The following is a 26,472-nucleotide window of genomic DNA, read 5'->3' on the forward strand; positions in this document are numbered from 1 at the left end:
CAGAGTATAAAAAAAAACCTGTGAATTTGCTAATGGGCCTTGAAAACGTATTTTTAAAGCAAGGGCAGCGTGACTCGGTGTGCTGCTACAAAGGATTACAGAAGGAACAAGGTTTGCTAGGAAAATTATTCCCTTGAGAGAATCTGGAACAGCTGAAAGGCCAGAGCCTGCTTCTTTCCAAGAAAATAAACACAATTCTGCATCCAAAATCAAGCTTCATCTCAGGTATGGAGCAAGCTTGTTTGTTCTCTGGTGTTTATGTGCTTCCCATATCTTTGGTGTTTGACTTGACCTTTGAAGGCCAGACATGCACTCCTTTCTCTCCCCAAAGAAAGATTCCTGTTCTGTCTTTAAAGCACACTTTTGGACAGAGATAAATAGCCACGAGCTTCAGGAGTGTCAGAGCCAGAGTCAATTGAGATTCCTTTGTATGTTTCTCTAGTTCACTTCAGAGTTGATCTTGCATAAAAAATATTTTTTTAGCATTAGCTCTGACTTTCAGCCTGGAGGGAACCTCTGGAGCAGGAGGATTTGCAAACAGTCTGCTCAGGGGCCACAAACCCTTGGCTCGCTCTTCCCTGGTCATTACAAGCCACGTGCTTTGGGAGTTTTGTACCCAGGGGCAGCCCAGAGCTTTTGATTTGCTGAAGTTTTCTGTGAAACAGTGACCACGTCCAGGGGAGCAGCCCCTCCTGTCGCTGGAACTGGATTCAGGGTGAGCCTTGCACTTCTCCAGGCACCCAATTCCTTACTCCCAGCCTAAACCTCCTGGGGAATGGTCTCTGAAATTCTCCACAAACGTTTGCCAGCTCTTCCTCGAACAGGCAATACCTTGACAGCTGGGAAGGCAACGAGTGGTGATCAAATTGACAATTTTACAATTGGATTTTACAAGGCCTGCTGGGGAAATACTCGCTGCCCCTCTGCGAGGACTCTGCCCTTCCCAGCGAGGGGATGCAGTGCCCACAGCTCCGTGCAGGGCGACAAAAACCCAGCAGATCTCCTGCCTCCAGGCAATTTAATTTTCGCTGTTTTACCCCTTTCCCTCTCCGTGTGAGCAGTGTGGCGAGCTGGATTTTCTGCGTCACGTTAATCAGAACCAGGCGTGAGCGCTGGGAGAGCAGGAGTTAACCCATCCTGAAGGGCTGGGCTCTAATTGCCACTGGGCTCCCGAGATGAATGAGCTTTTAATGACTGCCAACTTCTGAATGGAGGCAGGGGGACCAACAACAGCAGCCACTCAACAACCAGCAGCCAGCAGCAGGAGCACATCTGGAGGCAGCGTGGCTCAGCTGGAAATCAACCCTGGAGGTGTCAGGGCAGCAGGATAAGGGCTCTCCTGGCAGCGTGGAGGTGGAAAAGATGAAATTCTGGCTGCTGGAGGAACAAAGAAGGCTGCCAGGCTGGCCGTGCGTGTGAGCCTTGCTGCCCTGCGCGGAGCTGCGGGGCTGGGGAGGCTATCCCAGGCTCTTGCAAAACATCTGCTGGCTCCCAGCTGCCACCAGGACAGCCCTGGCTGGGATTCGGATCGTTTTAGCTCAGCAGAGACAAACAGAAAACCAGGAGCAGGGTCTGGCCTCAGGAGACCATGGAAAGGCCCAGAGCAGCACCTGCAGGGCCAGGGGCAGGGGTGGGCTGGAGGGATGTGCCCCTCGTTGGCAGAGTGGCCAAATGATCCTTTGTCTCCTTAAAAAGGGAAAAAAAGCCTAGAAGTTTCTCTCCTCAATTTGGTAAAAAGACACCTCCTAAGACCTTTAAGACTTTACCTCAAACCTAGGGCTGCCAATGAGACAGAAGCCAAAATGTTCCACCTAAGTCATTCACTCAAAAAAAAAAGAAGAGAACAAAAGAAATAATTGCTTGTGTAGAGTGCTTTTAGCAAGGGCAAGAACCTCTTACCCCTAACTCGAGTTTTCTCTGTAGCAGCTTTATTATTTTGCCTTTTATTAAATCTTTTCTCTTTCCAGCACTACCTCAAAAGCCATCCTACTAATTTTATGAAGTAACTAGGCTATCCCAAGTGTAGTAAGCCCTCTAAGAGCTCATAAGCCCCAGCTCAAAGAGAAAATATATCAGTGAGGGATGCTCCTGTGAGCCATGCTGGGGTCACCAAGGGGCACCTGCTCTTCCACCACATTGCCACCTCTGCAGCAGCCCTGTGGCACAGAGGGATGCAGGGGACCTGCTGTGCCCGTGGCCCTGGCTCCAAGCAGCCCTTGGAGACCTCCACAGCAGGGAGCACCTTCAGGGTGCTGAACATCCCCCTGCGAGCAGCTCCCTGGGCAGGGACAGCAGGACACAGAGGAGCCACAGCTAAGCTTCAACATCTGGTTCTGTGCATTCCTATATTGTAATAAAAGAAGTCTTTCCACAGATTTCACATCATCTTTCTCTGGGCATCAGTGAACTGTGACGAGAGAAACTTTTTTTTTTTTTTTTTTTTGTGGTTTTCAGAGGAACAAAGAGGCAATCTCCTTCTGATGAGGTGTCCTGGCAGCCTCCTGTGCTCCAAAGCTGCATCTCGTGCTGTCAGTGCAGCCCCATGGCCTGGGACAACTGCCTGGTCAACCTGCAGAGCCCGGGGGGACTGTCCCCAAGGTCTGGGGACGCTGAGAGAACCTCACTGCAGCCCACAAAGGCCAGGAACAGCAGCTCCCAAACAGAAAGAGGCACCAGAAACACACCTGCAATCTGCAGCCCACCTTTTTGGCCCCTGCTCAAGTGAAAGGGCAACAAAGAACAAAAAATACAGCTGCTTAAAAAAGACTCACAGTCCCCATGGGAGGAGCATTCCCTGCAGCCTCCACAGGAACAGCCTCAGCACCTCCCAGCGTGGGCACAGAGACAAAAAAAATGCATTTTCCCTGGAAAACCTGTACCTGGAGGTGGTTCAGCAGAGGGAGTGGGCATAGAAACCCGTGGAAAATGAACAGTGCAAAGCTGGATCAGATGATCTTTGTGTGGAGCATGGGGCTGTGCTTGTCCCAGGAGCAGCCCTGGAGCCCACAGCCCTTCCCAGCACTGCTGCTGCACCATGGCTGCTTGTCTTGGGTCAGGGCAATTTTGGGAGAAAACCCTTTAAGAGGTTCCTCTAGAGAACCAATTCAAGTAGCCCCTCCCTAACTGATCTGGGAAAAAAAAGATTTTCTAGGAGAAAAGTGGAAAAAATTGTTTGTTGAACAGGTAAAGTGTTCACCAGCACAAAAAATGAACAATATTAAACTTTAAAAATTCTTGCTGCTCTAAAAGAGATTAAAAACTCAGAAAGTCCCATTCATGGGCTGTGGCTCAGATCACTCAGTCTGTTATCAGTCTGTTATCAGTCTCTTATCAGTCTCTGCTGCTGGAAATGCCAAGGGCCTGGCCACAGGTAGAGCTGTCAGAGTTCTGGTTGTTGAGTCCAGAGCAGGTTTAAACAGACCCAAGAAAAAGAAAAATCACAGTCCAGGGAACTTCTCTGCCTCAGCGAGCTAAAAACTGCCTCAAAGCAAAGCAGAGCTCTGTCTGTCTGTGCTGCAGACAACACAGGAGCAAGAGCGTGGAGGAGTGAGTGCAGTTTCTGGAAACAAACTGCATTTCTTCTTCCCCCCCTTTGCTCTCAGAACGAGTCCTAAAAGTGCAAACCTCATTTCTGGGCTAAACAGATGAATGGGGATAGGAGCATCATGAGCCACCCAGCACACTGCTCTGGGGCTCTTGCCTTTGATCGTGGCGCTGCTCGTGCTGCTCTGAAGTGCTCCAGAGGCTCTCTGTTGTCTGTGGGGACAGGAAACTCTACAGCACCAACAGAATTGACTCTGTTGAGGCAGGACGGGAATGAATAGATTTTGTTCAGAAGGCTGAGAGTATAAGTCTGATTTATTTTAAGATACATCGCTCTTTTATACAGAGCTTCATGCAGACCAACTCTGCTGGTCTTGAAAACAGCTCACACTATTGGTGTGCAGTGAATGATGTACAGTAGCAAAACCTAACTATAAACAATGTGAATAACAAGAGAGATAAAGAACTTATTTACATTTTTTTTTTCTCAGCACTTTCTCAGGCTTCTGCCTGGTTAGAAATTTTCCGTTTTCTCTTTGACTGAATCTGAGACCTACACAGAATTGTGAAGAGAATCCCCTTCTCTCCAGCTGGCCAACGCAGCCTGTAACCCATCAGCTCACTGTGTTTATTTGAGACTACTCTGGGCTTATCTTAAGTCTCCCACTTAAGCAGAGAAGGAAGGCTCACAGGGCTCTGGAAGGTCAGGGGAACATTTGGCTCCAGCCACCCCTTGCTGATGATAAATGGCTGATGGGGGAATGTGAGGAAATGGGACAGACTTGGCTGTAAATGTGAGTGGACAAAGCGGTTTCAATAGAACCTGAGCATTTTGAGGAGGAGAATGTGGCCCCCAGTGCCAAGCTTCCTCCTGCCCAGGTCTCCTTGTCCTGTCCCCTGGTGCAGTGTCCCCATGGAGTGGAGCAGGGAGACTCCCACTAGAAGTCTTCAGTAGCCATTTTTCAGTGGGTTAGATTACTTTTATTCCATGATTTAGCAGTCTGTTTGGGAAAAGGGATTTCATTCCTTTGCTTCTTCTTGTCAGAATGGATTTGCTGATCCCCAACACGTTCCTCACACTTTGTTTGGGGCTGATTATGCATCATTTACATTGCTGAGCTGTCACCAGCCTGTCTGCACGGTGCAGGCAGGCAGGCAATGCACTTCTCTGCCCTCCTGCTCTCCTCCCAGATGTGGAGCTGGCAGGATAAGGCGGTTAGGAGATCCCTTGTCTGATACCATTTGCCTTTTGGGGGGTTATTCCACTCTGTGCAGCGGCCAGGCAGGCTCAGATGGACACCTTCCCTCAGCTGCATTCCCAGGGTCACGCTGCCTGGAGCAGGCAGTTTTGTGGGACAAGGTTTGATTTTCTCATTAAGGGATGCCAAGTGATGGCTCATGAGCCCAGCATGTTTTTCTGTGCCTGTATCATGACAGGAGGTTCCCCAATGCCTGCAGTGCTCACGGGGTGTGTTATAAATGAAAATTTGTCCAGCCAAATTAGTATGAAAAAATGAAATATTTATTTTGCAATCAAATTCTATCTAGGCAGCCACAAGGAAAGAACAGAGCCGAGCCCTGGGTTGGCCCTGGGTGTGGAACAAGGAGTCAGCCTCAGCAGAGGTTTTCCTCCGTGCCCACACAGCTCCATCCTGGCACAAGCGGTTTTTATAGGGAAAATTCTGCCTGAGGCCAAGATTTCAGCAATCAGTCTTTTCTTCTATTCAGAGTCCATAGGTTAATAAGATTCTCTTTTTTTTGGTGATGAGGGAGAACAATTCAGTGTCTGGAGTTTGTTGAATCCCTTGTTGAAATTTACGGCAATTCGGAACGCTGCATTCACATGGATCTGCCCGAGGATTTCCATGAGATCCATCCTGGGTCCATGATATCCATCTCAGGTCCATGATATCCATCTCAGATCCTTGATATCCATCCCAGGTCCATGATATCCATCTCTGGTCCATGGTATCCATCTCAGGTCCATTATATCCATCTCTGGTCCATGGTATCCATCTCAGGTCCATTATATCCATCTCAGGTCCATGATATCCATTCTGGGTCCATGATATCCATCTCAGGTCCATGGTATCCATCTCAGGTCCATGATATCCATCTCTGGCCCATGATATCCATCTCTGGTCCGTGATATCTATCTCAGGTCCATGATATCCATTCTGGGTCCATGATATCCATCCCGGGTCCATGATATCCATCTCAGGTCCATAGTATCCATCTCAGGTCCATGATATCCATCCCAGGTCCATGATATCCATCTCTGGTCCATGGTATCCATCTTTGGTCCATGGTATCCATCCCAGGTCCATGAGATCCATCTCGGGTCATTCACGCAATGATCAGTGCCTGAGGTCCCGTATCTCCCCACCCATGGCCCATCTCATCTCCTGGCCAGCCGTTCCTTCTTACTTGTAAATCAGTTTCCAATATACACCCAGTCTCACCTGCAAGGGTGGGGGGAATCCTAATACAAACGTGTATACTCTAACAAATATTCAATATCACATATATCATATTAGAAATTGCATGAATTATATCTACCACACATAACAGGGTGGATCACAGCAATGGCAATATTCCTCCCTAAATTACAGCCCACGTTTCCTGCCTGGCACACTGCAGGGGGATCTGCCTCCTCCACAGTATCCAGCATGAGGAATGGGCAGAGATCTCAAACCCCTCTTGCTCCAGAGCTGCTTTCTACGCTAAAGGAATCCATGGCTCTTGCAGGACTCCATGAACTGATCTGCTGACCTCGGGGAGCTCTGTAAGAAAAAGGAGCAGTGGCATTAGATGTCAGATCCCTGATGATCACATGGGAGGGGAAACACATGCAGGAGTTACTGTTCTGTCCCATATGAATGCTTTGTCTGATGTACTAAAAGCTGCATGGAGCATAAATAAGGAATTTATTCAAATTCATGGTTGCATCCTGAATTGAGGCAGAAAGGTCTCCTACACGCAAAGAGTAGAATTTGTACTTCCCAAAGCATGTCATTTTACCTGCTACTGCCCAGGAAGGACAGGCCTGTCCTGGACTTCTGATCTCAAAAGAACAAACAGCAATCTTGTTGGGATGCCAGGACCTATCCAGAGAGTTTTCAAAGGGCAACATACTGTTGTAATTAATTGACTGGACAGTGGTTTTTTCCAGGTGAATACCTCAACTGTACATGCCTGTAGATGTGACTGTAACAGCAGTTGTGCCTGTGCAGCATTTGCCCTCAAGTTCAGAACCACTCCCTCATGAAAGGAAAGGAACATCAGGCTGGTGCCCAGCCCGTTCTGACCCCAGCAGGACTCAAAAGGAACGAGCTAAGCCAGGGAGGGTCTCCCCCCAAAAGACACACCCCTCTGGAGCTTTTTGAGTGAGGACCCCAAATCAGAGACACCAGAGCCTCAGGAGCTGTGAGGAGGTGACAAGTGCAGGGTGCCATGTGTCTGGGGCACAGGTGAGCATCCTTGGCCCTGCTGCTCCTTGGCCAAGGTCTCCTCCAGCCCCACTGATGCCTTGGGAAGGCTCACCTAGAACAGAGACCAGCCAGAGCTAAAGAATAAAGCAGGGATTTATTAAAAGGCCTCAGTGGATCCACCTTGGGCAGCACAAGAGCCCAGCCAGGGCTACACCAAAGATGAACCAAAATGGTCACAAAAAATGGACACCTGGTCACAGGGTCTCTCACTTATATCAGTTCTGCTCCATTTGCATGTTGGAGATAATTGTCCAATTACAACTTTAGGTTATGAAGTCCCATCCTTCTTGATTTTCTCTCTCCAGCCCATGTTGTTTCTGCTCTTGGGCCTGAAATTTGGATTATTTGTTCTTGTACCCCAGCTAGAGAAGGAATTGTTTTGTCTCCCTACTCTGTGAAGAGATCCCCTAATATGAATCTCACAAGTTCACACTAAAGCAGCACAGAATCTGAAAACCACAAAAGCTAAAACCTGAGGCATCATCAGCAGATGCTCTGCAGGAGCTGGCTCTCATTTCAAGGGATTCCTGGAGCAGAGAGCAGGACTCAGCACCTGGAGCCAGAGCTGGGCCCCCCATCCATACCTGCTTATTTTAGCCCATGATTGCCTGACTCCTGCTAACCAGACTATCTTTCTGTCTGCTGTTAAATACTCATTGAAGCCCAGCATGTTTCCCCTGGGTCACAGCCCTCGGTGGGTGCCTCGTGGGGCTGTGCACGGTGGGAGGCCAGGGCCAGGGCTCCTGGCAGACCCTGGGGCACCTGGCAGCTTTCAGCACACCTGGCAGGACACGCAGAGCCTGTTGAAAACAAGGCCTTGTAAATGCAAAGCTCCATCTCCAGTTACTGCTCCCCTGCATCAGCCAGTCCCCTGCTCTCCATGAGATATGTTCCAAATGATAGCATTTGTCTTTAATAAATGGGCACTACATGAACTGCCTCCTATGGGAGACCTGGGAGTTCTAAGTAAAACCTGATGTTTCCATTTCATTATAATGCCTTTGCTCTGAGATTAATTCCAACTCATCCCGTTAATATCAGCCAAAGGTGTGCAGTAGGTTTGTATTGCTATTTATGAAATTCATATTGCTGGGCCTAATCTGTTTCAGATCACTCAGCTGTCTCTATGTCTGTATCAGCTTGACCCAAAACAAGGATGTTCTTTTGCCACAGTCACTGGCATCACCAGCATTCAGGAAGGATAAAGGGCAAAGATCCTTCCGTGGCCACAAAGAATCTGAATGCAGATATGAGGTTCTTTAGTGAAATATTTCATCATAATTCCTTCTGTGTGTTTTCTTTTAAGGCCATATCTGCCTGAACTGGTCCCCTACTCTAGAAAGGTATCCGAAATGCAGGTAGAGTTTCCAGGAATCTGAAATGCAGGTAGAGTTTCCACACATCAGAGCAGCCTTGCTGCCTCACTCCTGCATGTGCTGTAAACCTGAGGGACAGGCTGCAACACTTGGGGTACTGGGGCTATCATGTGTGCCCCATGTATGCCTCTGGTGTCAAACACACAGATCTGTGTGCACAGCTTGGACCCTGGCGTGCTTCAGCAGAGAAGTGCTTGAAAGGTGGATGATGATTCCCCACCCCCGTGATGCCTTGGCAAGGCTGGCCTGGAACAGAGACCAGCCAGAGCTAAAGAATAAAGCAGGATTTATTAAAAGGCCTCAATGGATCCACCTTGGGCAGCACAAGAGCCCAGCCAGGGCTACACCAAAGATGAACCAAAATGGTCAAAAAAATGGACAACCAGTTAAGGGAGTGTCTCCCTTTTATAAGTTCTGCTTGATTTGCATATTTAATTGTCCAATTCCAGCTTTAGCCCATGGAGTCCCATCCTTCTTGCTTTTGTCTCTGCAGCCCACGTTGTTTGTGCTCTTGGGCCTGAGATTTGGATCATTTGTCCCTGGTCCCCAGCTGGAGAAGGAATTGTTTTGTCTCCCTGCTCTGTGCAGAGAGCTCACCATCCCATAATGTGAAGCTCAGACCCACACACTAAAGCAGTACAGAATCTAAAAAATATAAAAACTAAAACCAGAGGCATGACCCTCAGCAGACACCTGTCACAGCACCCCTTGAACACTGAGAGCACAAAACCCACCCAGAGGTGGGTGACAGCAAGGTGTCCCAGGCGGGAGCAGCCGTGTTTGGTTCAGACAGATGTAAACCCTGCACTGAGCGATCCCTCGAGCCCAGGGCTCATGTTCTACCCTTCTGTCATGCCCTGCTGCTGCATCCCCCAGGCATTTCTAACAAAAGCAATGAGATAATCTCTGCCCTGTGGGAGCTGTTCTGCTGCTATCTCTCTGACAGGAGAGGGGAAGCAGAGCTCTGCTTTGTTGCCTGCTCATCTTTGCAGAGATCCCTGTTCTGACTCAGCCTCAGAAGAGAATGAAAATCCCTCAGATAACCTCAGAAGATTTAGAAATCATGCTCAGGGAGGCACCATCAGCTTCTGTCACTGGTGGAGAGGGAAGGGAAGGTATTACCTGGAGCTGTACAGCCGTGAAGGTCTGGATGGAACAGAGACATATTGCAGCTGGATTTCTCTGCTCCCCGCTTTTCCATGGCCACTAAGAAAATACCATCACAGAAAATAAATTACAGAAACCACAGCGCTTTTAGCTGAACTCTCTGGCCTCAAAACTGGGTCACTTGGGAAGGTCTGGACAGGACAAGCTCCATGTGCAGGGCTGGGGTGCAGGACTGTGACCTGCAGGGACCCCAGTGCACACTGACTCACAGCTGGCTGCTCTCATGAGCCCTACTGAGAACCTGAGTTTAGCTCATAGCAAATGCCTTTTGGGGATGGAAAAAATAAAGCAGAAAAAGAGAGCCTGACCCATTTGAGTTCCAGCTGTTGGGGTTTATAACTGTTCTCCTTATAATTGCCAACAGACAATGTGAATTGCAATTAGCTAATTGCTTGCTAACTTTGTGTTCTAATAATAGTCATGTTCCAGAGTTATACAAGTTTGGAGGCTGCTGCTGTTCCCTTGCAACTGGCAATAATAAATAATATCATATTCCCTCAGCTTTGCCATTTCTTCCAAGTTTCATCCCCATGCAAATTGCTCCAGCATGTCCTAATCCCTGACGGGTGGGCAGAGGCATCAACAGCATTTATTTGTAGTTCCTGCACAGGGAGGGTCCAGCACATGCATGAGGATGTGGCACTGGGAACCTGGGACTCCCGTGTGCCACTTGTCCCTGCTGCAGAGCCAGCCCTCTCATCCTGGCAGGGTGGCAGGAGTGGGGTCTGCATCCCTGGAAATCCATCCCTACATCAGCACGTGCTTGGTTAGAGCCCTTTGGAGGTTTTGGGTTTTGTTTGGATTTCTGCTTTCCCTTTGCAGGATCGGATGTGGCCCTGGCCCCTGTAGTGACATGTTTTATTAGCAGTAGCTTCAATAATGTCAGCACAGACCCCGCCTGGAGCTCTCACAAGCACAGCCTCTCCAGCACACAGCAAGCTGTGCAGTGTCACCACAGCAGTGATAAGCAGGGGCTGGACCTCAGTGGGGCTCCTGGGGAGAACAGGGGTCAGGCTGGGCGCAGAGCCCCACTGGGTGGGGGCACAGAGGGCTCCCTTCCACACGAGTGAACTTTTCAGCACCCCTCTCCGGGCTGTGTGACCTCCAGCTCGTTACTGCCACGCAGATGCAGCTAATTGAGAAGCAGAGCAACAGCCTGATCCAGCGGAGCCAAGGCCAATGGAATGAACATCATTCCCTGGCACACGAGGAACTACTGAACAGGGAGCTGCCAGCAGGCTGACATCTCCAGAGCTTACAGACTAATCTCATTAAACCAAAAAGCCTTTCAGAGCCGGGGGAGCCATGTCCAGCAAAAGCTGGGCTGCATTATTCACCTCTGGGGCTTTTCCACACTCCTGGTTCCCTTTGTTCCCACAGGCAGGCACCCCAGGGGTTGTGGCACCCCAGCTGCCAGGTGGGATGGGCAGCAGTGCCCAAACCCTGCTGTGCCAGGGCTCAGCCCCTGTGAGCTCTGGGCTTGCACAGGGGCTCCTGTTCAGGTTCCTCATGAGCAGAACTTTCTGTCAGTGCCTCAGGTGGCCCAGGCCCTGCTTCCAGCAGAGCAGCTGTGGGCTGCTTGGTCCCAGAGCTGCTTCAGGCTGCTTCTCTGGGCACATCTATACCGGCTCTCCCATCCCTCTCCTGCTCCTGCCAACTGACTCACAAGTAGATTTATGAAGTTTAAAGGCACTCCTTGTGCAAGCCATGCTCCATAGCTTTGTCTTCCCCCTCACACAACCTGCTCTCACCCCTTCCCTGGGGTTTGGGCAGAGGTAGCAGAACTGTACTATGAAAGGCAGTTCTCCTGGGCAAAGCCACAGCAAGAGCTGTCCCCCACAGCAGCTGAAGATTGCTGTCCCCTCCCCATGGCTCAGGTGCACAGGGCAGGAGAAGGTGGCTCTTGCTCAAACCACGTAGTGGCACACAAGGAGCTGGAGGAATCCAGCCAAAGGAACAGCTTTGCTCACTTCTGCTTTGGCTTCGTCTGTGGATGTTTTCTCTCAGCACTGCTTGATGAGTTTCAGACTGAGGGAATGTTAGGAAACGAAAGGGAGAAGGCTGTGACACATTGCACCATGTGCCAAGGAGCAGTGGTGATGCACGGCAGCTGGCAGGACCCTGGTGTGCACCTCACCTTTGCTCTGGTGTGCACCCACAGGACCTGCCAGGCTCCCCCTGGCTGTCCCAGCACACCCACAGCTGGCCAGCACCAGCTGCAGCTTCTCTGCTCCCACCAGCACCTGAGCACCATCACCTGCTGCCCCAAACCCCAGCAGTGGTCATGGGCCATGCCAAGGGGACAGGCAGAGGGTTTGCAGCAGAAGCCTCTCCACTCAGAGCAGGAGAGGAGAACAGCCAGGGCACAGCAGCTGCCTGGCACAGCTTGTCCCCAGGGCCACTGGCAAGCTGCAGACATTGGTACGGGAGGGCAAGGTGCCACAGGGCCACGCTGCATCCAGAGGAGCATCCCCTCTGCTGCTCCCCATATGGGTCATTGCCAGGTGCTTTTGGACATGAGGCCATGAGGTTTGGCCAGCTTCAGTTTATCTCCCAGCCTCAGGGGAGCAGAGCAAAGGTCCTGCTGGGCTCAGTGTGGGGCTGAGGCTGGTCCCTGGCTGACAAGTGGCCATGGACTACACACAAAAATGCTCTAAAGCTGACAGAACCAAATGTTTCTTCTCCATCTAGCACAGTTGTTTAGGATTCAGTGAGGAACAAAACTGCATCTTGTAGGTTTTAATAAAGCTCTTGGCGAACAGTTCAAACACCAGGGGAGAAGCTGGAGAGAGAGGTTGAATTTATGGGAGCGGGAGGAGATCATTTGCTTTCTTAGGAACTGGAAAAGATTAATAGTGTGCAAAGGCTCTTGGATTCATTCCTCACATAGCAGAATGGTTAGGAGACTTACTGGCTTGATGTTCTTCATTCTGCCTTCCCCAGGAGGCCTAGAGACTGTCTGGGCTGTGGAGAGAAGGACCAGGGAGAGCAGGGAGCCATCCCATGTCAGCCCCAGTGAAGAGGCAGCTGTGGTATGCTGGGGGACAGAGGGGAACTGAATCTCAGGGGGCTTTGTTGGGAAATTAAATAGATGTTTAATATTTCTGTATGTTCTGCTGTGTGGGGAGGCACAGTTACCTGGGGAGGTGGTGGTAGTACAGGGCAACAAGGCAGGTTTGTCCTTCCAGCACATCCCCACTCCTGGACCCTGGGGTGCCAACAGCACAGAACCATTCCATAACAAAATCTGAACCCAGGGAAGGCCAAGTCTCTCTCCCACCACAGGCATTTTGCAATCACCGTGTACCGTGCAAGGTAAATCCTAAAGCAAATTAAAATTCAAGAAAAAAGACGAGAATTTCCCAAGTTCTGACAACTCGGGTTTTATGTTTTTCCACATTCTGTGCTGCTTTAGTGTGTGGGTCTGAGCTTCACATTATGGGATGGTGAGCTCTCTGCACAGAGTAGGGAGACAAAACGATTCCTTCTCCAGCTGGGGGCCAAGGACAAATGATTCAAATCTCAGGCCCAGGAGCACAAACAACGTGGGCTGCAGAGAGAAAAACAAGAAGGATGGGACTTCATAACTTAAAGCTGGAATTGGACAATTAACACCAACATGCAAATGTAGCAGAACTGATAAAAGTGAGAGACCTCGTGACTGGTTGTCCATTTCTTGTGACCATTTTGGTTCATCTTTGGTGTAGCCCTGGCTGGGCTCTTGTGCTGCCCAAGGTGGATCCATTGAGGCCTTTTAATAAATTCTCACTTTATTCTTTAGCTCTGTCTGGTCTCTGTTCTAGATCAGCCTTCACAAGGCATCAGTTTCACTGAACAGCCCAAAGCTTCTTTCCAGCAGCCAAAACCTGCTGCAAATCCTCATGCACATGGAGGCATTGCTTCCATCCTACATTCAGTGACATTTGGCTTTGGGGTGACAGACAGCCGGTGTCCCCAGAGCTGCACCAATGCAGCCTTTAGCACAGCCTGAGGCTGCAGCAGCTGCAGCAGCTGCACAGTGCCAACAGCCAGGACAGGACACAGCTCACCTGGGCAGCGTGAGCAGCAGGAGCCACTGACCACATGCCCTGCCCAGGCATCTCCCCAAAGGGAGTCAAACCCCTTTGGAAGGAGAAGTCATCTCCCCAGAAACAAAGTTAAGCAGGAAAGTAGATGATAGGATGGGCAGAACCACTTACATTCTACTGTTGGTTCCAGTCAGAGGAACACTGGGCAGATCTCCTAATTTCTCCAAGCTGCTGTAGCTGGGAAAGTCCAAGCCAACAACCTGACACTTGGCTGGGTATAAATGTAGCATGGAGTGTTTTCAAGACTCCATGAACAGCCCTGGAGCTGTCAACTATGGAAAATAAACTTCTGTGCTATTTATGGATATATGTTGTGCTCTAGTTCAGGGGTGGAAGGCTGCAGTGATACCTAAAACATTCCACCGCGAGGCAGAAGCAGCTCTTGGGAAGCCATGATCAGTCTATAATTTTCAAATAACGCTAGGAAACAGGTTTGCTCAGTCAGAAAATGAATGAAGAACTTGAGCAAAACTGCTAAACATAAAAGTTCCCAGACATCTGGAAAGAATTAGTCAGGAGGATGCTTGGGACAGGGAGCTTAGGCAAGCTCAGGAGACACCTACTGCAGATCTGTGTCCACAGGAGGCGAGAGGAGGAGGGAAAGGGTTGGGGGGAAAAGCAGGAAGAGAGGATTGAAATAAAACCTCTGGAGGATGGGCAATGCTCTGTCCACGTGCAGTACAGGCAGCCCTAGAGGTCTGTGGGGGTCTGGGGCCAGACCACACTGGCAAAGAGCTCACCAGGCTCATTCCTGCTCTTGCAAGGGCAGACAAGGGCTGTGTGCTGAGCACGTCCCACGTGGGAAAACTCCTCACTGCTGCAGGCCAGATGTGTCCTCACTCACTGCACACCCATCACATCAGCAGAATCTGCCCCTCCTTGGAGCTCAGCTGGGCAGAAGCTGTGACAAAGTCACAGGCACTAGAGAAACACTGGGCCAAGACTGGGGAACAGCAAAAAAAAGCCAGCTGACAGGTAGTGGAGAATGTTTGCTGTATTTCAGAGCAAGTAAGTACTCAGGCAGCCCCTCAGCAAAGTCACAAAGGAGTTCTGCTTCAGGCCAAGATGAAAGTCTCAAACAATAAGCTCAAAAAGCATAGGGACTTGTGAAACCCATACTTGGTTTATTAAATTAATCGCAAAGCTTTTTATCACATATTTCTGCCTCCGAGGCACTTTACACTTCAGGTGCCAAATCCTCTCTCTTTTCCATAACTGTGGGCTCTTGTAATACACTTAGTTTTGAAATCTGTTTCAAATCCACGAGCTTATGCTGAAGCAAAGCCTTTGGGCTTAGTTTGGAAGTCTGGTGTTACCCAGAGCAGGTCCCCCTTTCTAAGCAGGACTGCAAAGGCCCTGCTGCACCAGAAGCCAGTGCTCACCTCTATGGGAAGAAAACAAACCATGCACAAGTCAGGTGCTCCTTCTAAATGTTGGTGGGCATTTGAATTCAGTAACTGAATTTAGCTTGTGCTTTTCCTGTAAGTGAAGAATAAGTGTTTTCCAATGGAGTTAGCAGGAGGTAAAGCTGAAAATCAAAGTGTGAGCTTTGTGTTTCCTGACAATTTTCCTTTAACAAGGTAGCTCCAGCTGCTAACTGCATTTTATTGCATTCCTCAAAGACAGATCTCTGTGCAAGAATACTTTAAGAGCTCTACTCCAAAAATAAAGGTACTTGGATTTATTTTTATGGTTACATATATTTTACCAGTTGATCTCGGAGCCCTTAGTGCTGCCTTACCCATAACCTCACTAAGGCACTGCACAGGCTGGAGCCCCTTGATGCCATGTTGCATGTTTGCCTTTTCTTTTATATATATTTTATATATCTTTTCTAGATTTTTTTATGTATTTTCAGTGCTCTTAGAATACATACTTGGAATTCCTTAAGTCTGATAACTTAATATAGTCCTGGTATTCTTTTAAGTCAGAATACCAAACATCCTAAAGGCCTTGTGGATGGAAGATGGAAGGCCCTATGCTATCTTGAAAAACCAAGGTCCCATCTAAAATACATCCTGTAAACTAATATTAAGCCCATCTAAGAGGGAATACTTTGAGAAGAGAAAATGTCACACTGTTCATTCAAGCATCTCATTGAGGCATATTTATTAGATATACTAATTTACAAAATCTAAAAAATTGTACACACAATCCCTCAGGTGTACATTTCAGCATACTCCACCTTGATGAAGTGTTGCACCATAAGGATCCTTATTAAATACCAAAATAAAAACCTTTTTATCCCTTAGCTGTATCTGGCTTTTAATTTTAGGACCAAGGAAAAGGCATCACCCTGACCCTGCATTTGGCTCTGCAGGCAGCTGGAGCAGCAGCTGCTGCTCTCCCTCACCTCCCTCCTGCCCCAGTACTTGGGAAGGTGCTGAAATCTGGCACCCAGAGACATCCCTGTGCTGTGAGCAGGGGTCTGACTCAGCCCTGCAGGCTGGCAAGCAAGGAGGAGCAGCAGTGGCCTTTCCACCTGCCTGCTGACACACGTAATGAAGGCTGAATGCCTGTCAGAGTCCAGAGCATCCCTCTGGCTGCCCCAGATGCCTCGAGACCCTGGCAAAGGGCTCAGGAGCCTTGGCAGCAAGTCAAAAACAGCTGTGGCTTTGATTTTAGCCCATGGGAGAGGCTGCCAACCTTATATGAGGAATTACAAGCCAAAAGGGTTTGAGTAGTGTAATGGAGGAATTGACACAGGGTAGAAAAGTAGAATTTTGGGATTTTTTAGAATGAAATTCAAAGGACAAGATGGAGGGACTTGTCGTGTCCTAACCTTCTTGTTCTCCTTGCCCTCCATGTCTCAGTGTGATAGTGACACTTTTTTATTGGTCTAGGATAGGGACACACTGTCCAACATAGATTTTAGGTATTGGTACGGGAACTGTAAATATGGTACACATAATTTTGGGTATATAATGTGAGAGATGCCTGGGACTCAGGGGAGACTGCCATGGATTCTATACTAGCCAGACCTCGGCAGGTCAGAGAGAAACTATTCTAGATGAGGAAAAATAAACAACCTTGAAAACTCGGCTTCACGCATTCCAGACCTTTTCTTCAGCAGCCAGGCTGGGGAAAAAAGGACTTTCACACTGCTGGGGTCTTGCTAAGCTGACCCTGACAAATGCCCAGCTTGGCTTTGTTCATGGGAAACCCCTGAACCCCCACTGACTCCAGGGCAAATGCCAGCTGAAGGGAGGGCTGCACACACGAGGAACCGTGTCCTCCTTAGCAATGGGGTCCCTGGCAGCCATCCTGACAGAAGATGCAGATCTGCAATGGAACAAGGCCACAGCTGATCCCAATTAGAGCGCTCTGATGCAGAGACTCGCTCGCACCCCGCAGAACGCTGCAGACAAATGCAACTGATGACACGGCCCATCAACCAGAAGAGCACAGAGCAATTAATCACACCACAACTTCAATGAGCACCTCCTTCACCCCATTTCAGTCAGAGTCAGGGCATGGCCACTTTCAATACAGAAAGCTCCCTCAGCACTTTTAGCAGGGCTGTTGTTAGCACAAAGACAGACATCAGGGGCCAAACATCTGGGAGAAGCAGAAGGGCCACCACTGAACTGTGCTGAACATCTTCCAGAATTTAAATCCATTTGTTCATTGGGCAGCTGTCCTGAAGAGAGGCTGACAGAAGAGGGGTGTTGAAGGGCTGTACAGCATGCACACATGCAAAGAGAATCCTGTATGCAAGCTCACCATGACCTAGGGGTTTGCGAGGATGACCCACTAAGGCCTGAGCAAGGATGACACCCCTGATCCACCCTAGGGTGAATTCTCTAGGGCTGGAAACTGGTTTGTGCTGGGTTTTTCACCCCCACGGAGCCATCAGCCATGCTCCAAACCCAGTGTGCCATGCAGTTCTTTACTGGCTCTGAGAAGCTGCAGCTCCTTACTGTGGCAGGCACATTCTTCTCTCTCTCAGGATTTTTGCACAGAGGAGCGCAGAAAGAGGAAACAATTTCTATTTCTGCTCCTTGTTTTTCCTATGTGGCATGTGTTTGGAGAATTGTTTACCTGGGGTGATTGCTTTATTGGACTGTGGTGAGGATTGTTTAAGCCTGATGGCCAATCCAATCCACCTGGGTCTGGACTCGCAAGAGAGGGTCATAAGTTGTGAGTTAGCTATGGTAGTTAGAAAAAGTAGTTTGGTAGTTTTAGTATCTCCTCTAAATAGTATATTAATGTATTATAGTATAGTTATAATAAAGAAATCAGCCTTCTGAACTGGAGTCAGACATCATAATTTCTTCCCATACATAACAGAGAGGCAAACACCCCACTGCTTCCCAGGCACGTTCAGAGGATCAGTGCCATGGCTAACAAAAGGTGTCCCTGAGCTGTCAGCAGTGGCTACCAGTGATATTTTAAGACTGATTTTAAGACTGCTCTGTGGTAACAGAGCAGTGTTCTGCAACACCCTTGAAAAGTGCCCGTGTCAGGACTCGGCATTGTGCACCTCCATAGTTACATCTTCAAGCCAGATTTATTTCCTTCCTCCTCCACGCCCAGGTGGAATGAATGCATACACACTGCTCAAAGACATGAGGTGACCACTGTCTCTAAACCCCAATCTGACATGTTTTTTTTATTTGTAAGGACAGGGCCCAAATATCTTCTATGGCACCAGCCTGAAGGACTCTATTACACTCACACATCTGCAGCACCTCACATAAGTACCTACCAAAGTTTTTACCATGACACAAGACATGCATGTCAGAAGAGGGAAAGGACAAGTTCCCAGCTGGAGGTGACTCCCTTCTATCCTCAGGGCTTTTTCAGCTCAGCCTCTTCTTCAGAGGCCATGGCCATTTCCACTTGAAAACGGTACAGTTCAAGCATTTCATGCTGAGGGCAAGACTCAACCCATTCAGCTTCCAAAAAAGCACCAGGAGAGCTCCCTCAACTCCTCATCCCCTTTGCAGCATCGCAGAACATGCCAGAAGCTGGTGGGTGCCAGTCCCTGTTGCCTGTCAGGAGCCAGGTGAGCAGCTCACCTCGTGATGGTTCTCCACGAACAGCGAGACCTTCAGGAGTGTATCTGAGACAGAGAGAAAACAACAACCCTGTCAGCTGAATGTGCTTTACCTGTATTTTTGTACTCTCAGAAACTTGCTTCTAAAGGAAATTTGTTTAAAGTGTGGGTAAAATTGACTGAGCAGTGAGCTCTTGCCACATTGTGAGGGAGGATGTTGTTTCCAGCTGTGCCCAGGTGTGATAGTGAGTACTTTCACCTGACGCTGACCAAGATCTCAGAGCAGGTCACAGAGATTGACTAAGGAGGGTCACCAAACGTTGCTGAGACCAGCACAACCAGGCCTGTCCTCAGGGGACATCAAAGCCCTGGGAAACACCCACAACTACCTTTAACAACGTCATCCTTGTAACGCTCCAAAATCCTCTCCCAGGACTGCGGGAGAGCTTCCACGTCAGCCAGGCTGTCCAAGCTGAGACGCTGCAGGAGCAGTTTAATCTCCAAGTACCTTCGTGCCTGGTAAAGGACAACAAGGCCAAAAGAGCCCCCCCAGCGCTGCCCTGACAGCCCCAGAAGGATACAGGTGCCGGTAGTAGCGTTCCACGTCCTGCAGCCCCTCCAACACGTCGGCCAGCGAGGGGCAGCGCGGACCGCGCCGCAGAAGCGCCCCCAGCCGCAGCTCGGCCGGGCCCCGCTCCTCCAGGAGCCGCAGCACCGCGCTGCCCGCGGCCCCCACGGCGTCCCGCACGGCCCGGAGCTCCTCCCTGCCGGCACAGCGGGGTCAGCCCGGCCCTCTCCCCGTGCCCGCCCGGCCCCGCCGCCTCCTCACCGCCGCTCGCCCAGCTGCTCCAGCAGCGCCTCGGCCGCGCCGCGCTGCTTCAGCCACAGGCGCGCCCGCAGGTCCGGGAAGGCGCCGAGCGGCGTGGAGTGCCACGCCAGCCGCCGCAGCGCCCGCACCTGCGCCGCCAGCGCGGCCAGCGAGCCCAGCAGCGGGGCCGCGGCTGCCACCGCCGCCCGCGCCGCCGCCGCGGCCCGCGCCACAGCCTCGCCCCAGGCGCGGAGCGCGGCCGCGGGCGCCGCCATCACCAGCAGCAGCATCACTGCGTCGCCGTGACGTCATCGGGCCGCGCCGCGCCGCCATTGGCCGAACGGGCGGCGGTTGGGTTTGAACGGGCTGAGCCCGCCCTGGGGAGAGCCCGGCCGAGACAGAGCCCGGCCTGAGGGGAGAGAGCCCGGCCTGAGGGGAGAGAGCCCGGCCGAGACAGAGCCCGGCCTGAGGGGAGAGAGACTAGCCGAGAGAGAGCCCGGCCTGAGGGGAGAGAGCCCGGCCTGAGGAGAGAGAGCCCGGCCGAGACAGAGCCCGGCCTGAGGGGAGAGAGCCCGGCCTGAGGGGAGAGAGACTGGCCGAGACAGAGACCGGCCGAGACAGAGCCCGGCCTGAGGGGAGAGAGCCCGGCCTGAGGGGAGAGAGCCCGGCCTGAGGAGAGAGAGACTAGCCGAGAGAGAGCCCGGCCTGAGGGGAGAGAGCCCGGCCGAGACAGAGCCCGGCCTGAGGGGAGAGAGCCCGGCCGAGACAGAGCCCGGCCTGAGGGGAGAGAGCCCGGCCGAGACAGAGCCCGGCCTGAGGGGAGAGAGACCGGCCTGAGGGGAGAGAGACCGGCCTGAGGGGAGAGAGCCCGGCCGAGACAGAGCCCGGCCTGAGGGGAGAGAGCCCGGCCTGAGGGGAGAGAGACCGGCCTGAGGGGAGAGAGACCGGCCTGAGGAGAGACCGGCCGAGAGAGAGAGAGAGACTGGCCTGGGGAAGGGACAGCCCGGCCTGGGGACAGCCCGCTGCAGAAAGAGCCCGCAATGGCCCCCACCAGGAAAAAGGCCAGCTGCGTTACCCGGCGCCGCAAAATGGAGGCGTTCCTGCAAGACTTCGACAGAGAAGGTAGGGCAGGGGGCAGGAGGGATGGCGGAGCGGCAGCGGGAAGGAGCGCGGCCCCGCGCGGGGATAACGCGGCGTGTCCCCGCAGTGGCGCGGCGGCTGAAGCGCATCGTGACGGACGGGGAGCGCATGGTGCAAGAAGTGGAGCACATGTACGACATGGCCATCCTGCGGCTGCCGCCGGAGATCCGCGAGATGAACTGGCTGCAGTTCTTCGGTGCGGTGAAGGGACCCCCTTCTTCGGGGGGTGCTGGGCTGAGGGACCCCTTCCCCCTCAGATAACAAACCCCAACGGGTGTAAGGGAGGAGCTGGGATCTACCCTGCCTGACATCCTCAGGGGATGATACCACGGGCTGCCGTGGGTTCTGGTCTCTAGGGCTGGAAATTGGTTTGTGGTGTGTTTTTCACACCCATGCTGTGCTGTGTCAGCTGTCCCCAACACGTCCTGACGTATCTGATACGTTTTCTTTCTAGCTCTAGCAAGAAGTGAAAACACACCAGAGGACGTGGCTAAGGTAGGTTTCTGGAAGAAACATAAAGCTCTCTAGAGCCATCCCACTCTGCTCCTCACACTGGAGCATTACAAGAGAAACAGTTACATCAATACTTTTACAAATGTTTCTTTAAAATTTAACAATAAGAGAAGCCTGTTGTACCAGAGGTGGGGTTTACGTGGTCCTGCTGCTCCCTGTTGATATTTCCTTAGCTGCTAGAGAGCACTCCCAAATCCCTGAGAGCGCAGGCACTTCTGCATTTCCAAAGGGTTGAGGAGTGTAAAGGACAGCGTTTCCAAGCGGGTTGAGCAGCAGGGTGTAGGAAAGGTAAACCTGCAGCTACCAGCCAGGCACTGAGTCCTGAGGGAGGGAGAGATGCGTGAAAGGGCCCAGTTTAAGCACAGTATGGAGATCATCTGGCTGTAAAATTATTGGAGGTTTGCTCTACAGCTTAGGCTTACACAAACATTGGGCTGCCAACAATCCCAATGGTGCCACAAGTGTTTTTAATTTTAGGTGGACAGGGAAATAACAAAAATCCGCAGGCTCAGCACAGAAGGCATCGATCCCCTGCTAGATGTTGCTGAAAAAGGTGAGTTTGAGCATTGTGGCATGATTGGTGAGGTGGAAGCATGTTGTGGTTACTTAATGTGAATAATAATTCAGTTATTGGTCACATGCCCTCAGTATGTTTAAACCAGGAAAATAATCCTACTTTTGTCCCTATATACTTGCAGCATATCTAATTAGTTTCATTAAAACATTCAAAATAATCCAGAGTTGCGCTGGCAACCATTAGGATTGCATTAGAATTTGGATATCTGAAGGAAATTGTTACCAAAACTGCTTGTAGCTGTTTGCCTTCCCTGCTAAATAATAATTTAAAGTTATTATTTACTTAGATAACACTTTCTTTGTAGTGAGTAAAATCAAAAGGAGTGTTGAAGCTGATGAGGAAGCAGAACCTACATCACTTCCACTGCAAAAGAGATCCCGACTTGCCAGCCAGTGTCCTTCAGAGGCTGAGATTGGGGACACAAGGACTGCCAAGGTGAATATCTGTTATCTGGGGTGACATTATTCTCAGGATAGGAATTCCTGACTGAGCTGATGATTAGGGCTGTCTCGGATGCTCTGAGGGAGACTGCACACAGCTGTTGCTTTCCAGAGAGTTCTAGCAATGGGGGAGGGTCCCAAAGGCTTGAATGGTGTTTGTTCTGGGCTCTTGTGCCATGGAAAGGGACTGAGCATTTTGTGTGGGAGCCTCTGTTTGTCTGGACTCAGCTGTCCCACGGGAGGGAAGTAACTGATCTAGTGATGTGTGCTCCAGGTGAAGACATCCACCAAAAAGCCACCCACAGCCAGAAGACCTCCCTCAGCGACAGTGAAGGGCATGAGCAAGAGGTAAATGGGGATGTCTGTCTCATCTCTAGAAATGGAGAGTGAGAGTGCAAATACAAATATCTCTCTTTGCTGGAATGGGCTTTGGTTCACTAGTGGTGGAGGGGAGATTTGTGCCACACCACAGGGCAAAACTGATGTGAATGAAAGATGGACAGCTGCCTCTCCTGTGAGAACAAGCTGTCCCCAGTTTTGGGGGTCACAGGTCAGTAATAACTCCTGGGTTTAGTGGTGGTCACCTTCTTCAAGCCTCTGACAAGTGCCTATACACTTGCTAAAGGTCATGTTATGCACAGCTGTTTATTTCCCTTTAACAGATCCAGCAAAAACAGCTTCATCACTCCAGCTACTGGCAGAATGGTTGATATCTGTGCTCGGGGAGGCACCTCCATGGTTACACCCAGATTTGATCCCAGGTTTGTTAACACAGACAATAAATACATTTCCCTTCCATGTCTGATCCAATCTGCTTCACTCCATCTGTTTACAACACAGCCTTTAGTAGCTCTTTGAACCTGAAATGAAAGAGTTGCACTAGAAGTGCTGTGAGCACACACCACTCACTGCTATCTCGTTGTTTCAGGGTGTTCAAGACGCCGGGTCTGCGCACGCCTGCCATCAACGAGCGGGTGTACACCTTCTCTGCCAAGGGCAGCCCCCTGGCCGAGCCCGAGGACGTCATCCTCACCGTGCCCCTCGGCGGGGGAGAGGTAACTCCTGCCCCTCACCTGCTCAGGCAGGGCTGCAGGGGTGCACAGGCACCTCTTGGTGCATCTCCAGCTTTGGTTCATCCACTCTTCAGCTGTGCCACTGCAGTGTATCTAAGGGGTTGACTGAGCTTAAAACAAACCTCCAGAGACTTGGCCAAGGGCAGGCCCCTCACCAACCCCAAGGATGTCACCCCTCACCACTCCCCTTGGCGGGGCGGGGGGGAGGTAACTCCTGCCCCTTCACCTGCTCAGGCAGAGCTGGGGGGCTGCACAGGCACCTCTTGGTGCATCTTCAGCTTCTGTTCATCCACTCTTTAGCTGTGCCACTGCAGTGTATCTAAGGGGTTGACTGAGCTTAAAACAAACCTCAGGAGGCTCTTAGCCAAGGGCAGCCCCCTCAGCAACCCCAAGGATGTCACCCCTCACCATTCCTCTTGGTGGGGTGGAGGTAACTCCTGCCCCTTCACCTGCTCAGGCAGAGCTGAGGGGATGCACAGGGGTGCATCTCCAGCTTCGGTTTATCCACTCCTTAGCTGTGCCACTGCAGTTTATCTAAGGGATTGATTGAGCTTAAACCTCCAGAGACTCTTAGCCAGAAGTGGGACCTGCTCAAGCTGGTTGAAACAGAACAAGAGGATGTTTCAGTGTGCATTCACTTTAAAACACTTAAAGCAGCTTTAGTGACAGTGTAATGGGTTTGATGCTGGCCAAATGCCAGTTCACCCACAAAAAAAAAAATCATTCACTCACTGGCTTTATCCCCCCTCACCACAAATCAAGCTATTTTAAACCACCACAGCCAGTTTTGCATTAATGCTCTGCAGGAAAGGTGTGAGATGAGTTTCTGTTCCAGCTGAATGTAGTTCTCTGCCTGTCTGTACTTAGATCTTAATCTCTTTTATTTTATTTAACTTTTTTACTGTCTCCAGCTGCTGCAGCTGGCCAGACAGAAAATGTGAGATTTGAGTTTGTTTCCACAGAGCATACGTTTGACAGAAAAGGATTTGACCAAGAAGAATTTTCTTCAGCTGAACCCCAAGGCCCAAGGGCTCATGAAGAAGCTGTCAGTAAGTCTGGGTGTTTTTGTGAGTCACAGCTGTAAGGCAGTGCTGTCCCTCTGTCACCAGTCAGGGGGTTGTTGAGCTGCAGTAGAAACTCCCTATTTCCCCCTGGCCCCTTGTCTTGAATTTTGGCTGATGTCAGAGGTAAAGGAGCGTGGAGGAGGGAAGGGAGAAGCAGGAGCTTTACATCACATCTGGCTCAATACACAGTGGGGAAAAGAGCTGCTGTCACTGCTCTGAAAAACAAAGTTATGCTTTAGGCTGAAGCTGCAGGTGGTTGTGGGCTGTACCAGTGTCTCTGAGTACTGATTGATTTCTCTTTCCTTTCAGGTTTGTCTCACACAGGCTTGCAAGGATGCAAAAATGCCCCTAGATGGAAGTCAGTAAGCAAGACATCCCTCTGTAGTTCTTATTTTAATTTGTATCTTCCTTTTATTGATATACAGAATGGAAGCTAAAAACTAGCTATTTTACCTATGATATGTAATGGGATCAAAATAAATTGAACTTTGGAGAGAAATAAGATTGGAGAGAAAAAACGTTCCTTATTTTTTTATTTCCTTTAAGCTTGAAATCACAAGACTGTTTTCTTGGGCTTGCAGATTAGCAAGTGGGCAGAAAGCCTGCTGGTTGCCATGTTAAGAGCCATGTTCAGAGTAAAGAACTCTGCTTCTTTAACTTTGTCTACAATTTTCTTTTTCTAGAAATAAAACTGTTTCTTTGTAAGTGTAAGCTGGTACTCTGCCCTTTCCAAAGATGCCTCTTTGTCATTGATTTAAGCCTCTTTATGGGGCTATAAACAAGAATGTTGAGACTTTGAAACCTTTTCTATATTTGAAAAGTTCTACTTTTTCAAAACTAGGCCTGCAGCATGGTTAAAAGGAAGATAAACTAATCAGACTCTTTGGTGCAGGATGTGGCATGGGAGAAGGCTTCTAGAACAGCATTTATATATTAATTTCCTTGGGAGACAAAGCATTTCATTTTATGGAAGACCTCATGTATATACCATGGATTTGGAAAACTCTTTGAGAGGTTATAGCAGATTCTTCTGATGGAAGGGATGATGGTTTGGAACAAATGAGAGTCTTCTCCAGGCAAATTTTTCATGCAGGAGTTCTTGATTTGAAGGTTCAGGACAGCACATGCAGCTCTCTCCCCTGACCTTTATAATTCCACCAAGAATCCATGTTTTTGGGGTTAGCTTGAAAGCATAAGGGAAGGAAAATACTCCTTAGCATCACTGAATTCATGAGACATCTCCCTTTTTTAATCTGAGTGGGGAGCTGTACATTCAAAGGTGAAATGAAATGCATCTCTGGAAGGTGCATCCTCACCTCCCAGGTGTATGTTAAGGATTCCAGGATGGGTCCTGGCTTTCACAGCCTCACAGCTGAAGGAGACCAAAAGCACTGTATCCAATTTATTCACAGACTGGAGCTTGCTAAAGGCTGGATTTCTCTCCCAGCTGAGCTACACCTCCAATCCACATTGGCTGTGAATTTTGTTTGCAGCAAGATTATAGGGAAGTTGTGGCTGGGCCTGGCTGTGGAACTGGGGAGGGGGCACTGCTAGGCTGTCACCAGAGCTGGAGAAAGCAGAAATATCCACTTAAAATCCAGTGGGAGGAAGCAGAGCCTCTACAGGGTGCAGCTTCAGAGTGATTTCAGCCTTGTCTCTGGTGAGAGTAGGGAATAAATTGTCTATCTCTGAAAATTACTGCCCACAAGCCACCGAGCCTTACAGTCCCCTTGCCTAGAAGCATTATTACACTGAAAAGCAGGATTAGACAGAATTGCTAATTTTGGCATTGCACACAGACACCAAAACCCTAGACACTCCCCCTTATCTCTCCAGGGGAAGATTGTGCAGCTGTAGCTCCTGTCAGGGCTCCCGTGCTCTGCTGCTGTGCTGGTGTCTGTGGCTGCTCTGCCAGGGTCACAGGGCCACCAACACAGAGCAGCTTTCCAGGGAAAGATCAATAGTTCCAAGTCAATTGTCCCTGTGAAGTACAAACCCTGCTGATGGTGCAGAGTTCAGGGCTGTGCTGAGCAGGGCAGCCCACGGTTCATACACAATTTGGGTTTAATGCCTTTGCTCTGGGGGTAGCAGCTGGAAATGTCAATAAGGTCTCAGCTGCTGTTGCCAAGTCCTGAGCAGGAGTGGGACCTGATCACAGTGCCAAACTGAACACAGTGCCCTGGGAGAAAGCTT

At 50.1% G+C, this 26,472-nt stretch overlaps 2 protein-coding genes across 12 annotated transcripts; one reads left to right on the forward strand and one right to left on the reverse strand.

Annotated features, from left to right (window-relative positions):
• Positions 1–5,043: 5,043 nt before the first annotated feature.
• Positions 5,044–19,777, reverse strand: AIRIM (AFG2 interacting ribosome maturation factor). Of its 4 annotated transcripts, none has more exons than XM_085559814.1 (5): positions 19,494–19,762; positions 19,246–19,428; positions 19,054–19,172; positions 18,687–18,730; positions 5,044–6,326 (listed from the first exon to the last, which is right to left on the reverse strand). In XM_085559814.1, the coding sequence occupies exons 1-5, from the start codon at positions 19,760–19,762 to the stop codon at positions 6,267–6,269; spliced, it is 675 nt and encodes a 224-aa protein (XP_085415940.1). In that variant the 3' UTR covers positions 5,044–6,266. The 4 variants fall into 4 exon arrangements, with proteins under 4 accessions (XP_085415940.1, XP_085415938.1, XP_085415941.1 ...); XM_085559812.1 differs by lacking the exon at positions 5,044–6,326 and adding an exon at positions 6,333–13,127; XM_085559815.1 differs by lacking the exon at positions 5,044–6,326 and adding an exon at positions 14,767–16,947.
• A 58-nt stretch (positions 19,778–19,835) lies between these two features.
• Positions 19,836–24,783, forward strand: CDCA8 (cell division cycle associated 8). Of its 8 annotated transcripts, none has more exons than XM_085559804.1 (11): positions 19,836–20,042; positions 20,094–20,594; positions 20,680–20,808; positions 21,067–21,107; positions 21,603–21,678; positions 22,007–22,137; positions 22,417–22,490; positions 22,805–22,903; positions 23,071–23,197; positions 24,178–24,264; positions 24,589–24,783. In XM_085559804.1, the coding sequence occupies exons 2-11, from the start codon at positions 20,513–20,515 to the stop codon at positions 24,643–24,645; spliced, it is 903 nt and encodes a 300-aa protein (XP_085415930.1). In that variant the 5' UTR covers positions 19,836–20,042; positions 20,094–20,512; the 3' UTR covers positions 24,646–24,783. The 8 variants fall into 8 exon arrangements, with proteins under 8 accessions (XP_085415930.1, XP_085415935.1, XP_085415931.1 ...); XM_085559809.1 differs by having other exon boundaries at positions 20,206–20,594; XM_085559805.1 differs by having other exon boundaries at positions 19,836–20,006.
• The last annotated feature ends 1,689 nt before the right edge of the window (positions 24,784–26,472 follow it).

The sequence above is a fragment of the Lonchura striata genome, chromosome 23 (genome assembly GCF_050655825.1).
Source record: "Lonchura striata isolate lonStrDom1 chromosome 23, ASM5065582v1, whole genome shotgun sequence".
NCBI lineage: Eukaryota > Metazoa > Chordata > Aves > Passeriformes > Estrildidae > Lonchura > Lonchura striata.